The sequence below is a fragment of the Pezoporus wallicus genome, unplaced genomic scaffold, assembly GCF_028554395.1.
Source record: "Pezoporus wallicus isolate ANWC-B61680 ecotype Strahan unplaced genomic scaffold, APGP_CSIRO_Pwel_v1 contig_12628, whole genome shotgun sequence".
Lineage (NCBI taxonomy): Eukaryota > Metazoa > Chordata > Aves > Psittaciformes > Psittacidae > Pezoporus > Pezoporus wallicus.
The window spans coordinates 1-2,368 of record NW_026636611.1 but is presented as its reverse complement, the minus strand read 5'-3'; the positions used below and the strand labels follow the sequence as shown (position 1 = coordinate 2,368).

The 2,368-nt window shown below is 71.2% G+C and overlaps 1 protein-coding gene across 1 annotated transcript; it reads right to left on the bottom strand.

Moving 5' to 3' along the window:
* Nucleotides 1-1,086: 1,086 nt before the first annotated feature.
* Nucleotides 1,087-1,970, bottom strand: LOC130594806 (basic proline-rich protein-like; the record flags this gene model as incomplete). Its single annotated transcript, XM_057400985.1, has 1 exon — nucleotides 1,087-1,970. A coding segment is annotated over one exon (884 nt), but the record flags the coding sequence as incomplete, so codon positions are not given.
* Between the last annotated feature and the right edge of the window lie 398 nt (nucleotides 1,971-2,368).

Here is a 2,368-nt window from a genome sequence, read left to right as displayed (position 1 = left end):
CGTCACCGCATCCCAGGTACATGACATCGCATCCTGTGTGTGACGTCACCGCATCCCAGGTGTGATGACATCGCATCCTGTGTGTGATGTCACCGCATCCCAGGTGTGATGACACCGCATCCTGTGTGTGACGTCACCGCATCCCAGGTGTGATGACATCGCATCCTGTGTGTGACGTCACCGCATCCCAGGTGTGATGACACCGCATCCTGTGTGTGACGTCACCGCATCCCAGGTGTGATGACATCGCATCCTGTGTGTGACGTCACCGCATCCCAGGTGTGATGACACCGCATCCTGTGTGTGACGTCACCGCATCCCAGGTGTGATGACATCGCATCCTGTGTGTGACGTCACCGCATCCCTCACCATTCGCTCTCCCTGAGTAGTCACCGGGGTGTCCCGGCGGCTGTGACGTCACGGACGCAATGACGTCATCGCGAGGAGCGCGGCACCGCCCCTTTTTTGTCCCGCGTGATCCACGCTCAATATGGCGGCCGCGACACGGTTCGCCACGCTCAAGATGGCGGCGTGGGCGGAGCCTGCTCTTAAAGGGGAAGCGCCTGGAGCCGGAGCCGTTGATCCCATTGGTGCCCATGGCGCCGCCGGTGGCACCGGGGGGGTCTGGGGGCTGCCCAGCCCCATTGAAGAGGGATCTGCGGGTCCCGGTTGCGAATGAGGCGGGGGAGGAATGGGGGGTATCTGTGGGGTGCATTGCCCCGCCCCCCAAACCTCGTCCCCACGTGACCCTCCCAGGGCAGGGACCTGGCCTGGGGTCACGGAGGGGGAGCCCTCGTCCGCCAAGATGGCGGCCAGCAGAGGGCGCGGCCATGACGGGGGGAACGCTCCTTGCACCCATTTGCACCTCCCCTCCCCCACCCGCGGAGCCGCCGCGGGGCGGATTTGGGTCAAAACCCGCCCAAATCAGGGACTTTGACCAAAAACCACCATTGCGGGAGCGCAGCGCGCATGCGCGGCAGGAGGAGCGGGCTCTGCGGGGAGGGGTAACGGAAGCAACGCGCAAGCGCCGCCCCGCCCGTGCCGCCAGGGCGCATGCGCGCTGCGCGCCCAAGCCGTTAGGCGCCATCATCCGGGTCCCGGGAAGCGCCATCTTTGTGCCGGGTGGAGGAGACGCGTCCAAAATGGCGGCTCCCAAGCGCCTGTAGTCGCCGCTGCGGACGGGCCCGTCTCGGCCTTTGGGAGCGGCGGCGGCGTCCCCGAGAGAGCGGCGGCGGCGGGAGGAGGCGGCGCCCGGTGCCCGCGCGCGGCCGGTGCCTGCAGGTGCGGAGCGGGGCGGGAGCGGCGCGCAGCGGAGAGCGGCCGCATCCGGGTCCCGCGGCGGCCGCCATATTGGGCAGCCGCGGCCGCCTCCGCCATCTTGGGCCGCCGCATCCGGGCCTTGCCCGAGGGGGGTGCACGGGGCAAGGAGCGGGGCGTGGTGGGGGGGCGGGGGGCGCGGCCCACATCCCCCTTCCCGCCCCGGGCAGGCGCCGCCATCTTGCCCGCGCTCCGAGGAGGAGGAAGAGGCGGAGGAGGAGGAAGATCCGGGAACCGGGCGGCGCCATCTTGGTCCCCCCCATCTCCGAGCAGCGCGCCGCCATTTTTGTGACCCCCCTCCCCTCCTCCGCGCATCCGGGTACCGGAGCGCAGCCTTGGAGCCGGCCCGTTCGCGGGGCCGCACCCGGTGAGGGCGGGAGGTGCCGCGGCCGGGAGCGGGGTGGGGGGCAGGGCCGAGCGGGCCGCGCCATCTTGGGGTGCGCCACCCGCGTTGCCATGGTGCCCACATCCGGGTCCTCGTCCCGGCCCCGGGGGCCGCCATCTTGGGAGGGGATAAGGGGCTGTCATGGCGCCGCGCTGCGCATACATCCGGGTCCCTCCGGCCGCCTTCCTGTGTGTACGGAGCGGCGGTGGGGGGCAGAGGGAGGCGGCGGTGTCCGCGCTCCCGTCCGCGCTCAGCGGGGCCCGGAGGCCTTAAAACGGCAACGGGGGGTGGGGGGGTGGGGCGTTAAAACCCGAGGGAACCGGGGGTGGGGGAGACCCCGGTGCCGAGCAGGGAGCGGTTATGGAGGAAGCGGGGTAGGGGAGAGGCGGCCAAGATGGCGGCGCCCACGGCGGGCTGAGCGCTCCGTACAGCGCGGGGCTGCCTGGGACGAGGCTCGGGGTAAAGGGGAGCGCCGGGGGGGGTAAATGGCGGAGGAAGGGGGGGGTCACGACCCGTTTGAGGGGCTGGGCTACTCGGGGGCGCCGCGCCGGTACCGGGCCCTGCAGTCCCGCGCCGGAGGGCGTCGTGGGGGGGGAGCGGTTTGAGGGGCTCCCCCCCCCCCCCGCCCCCAAATCTGTGAGCCCAAGATGGCGGCGCCCGTTCGCC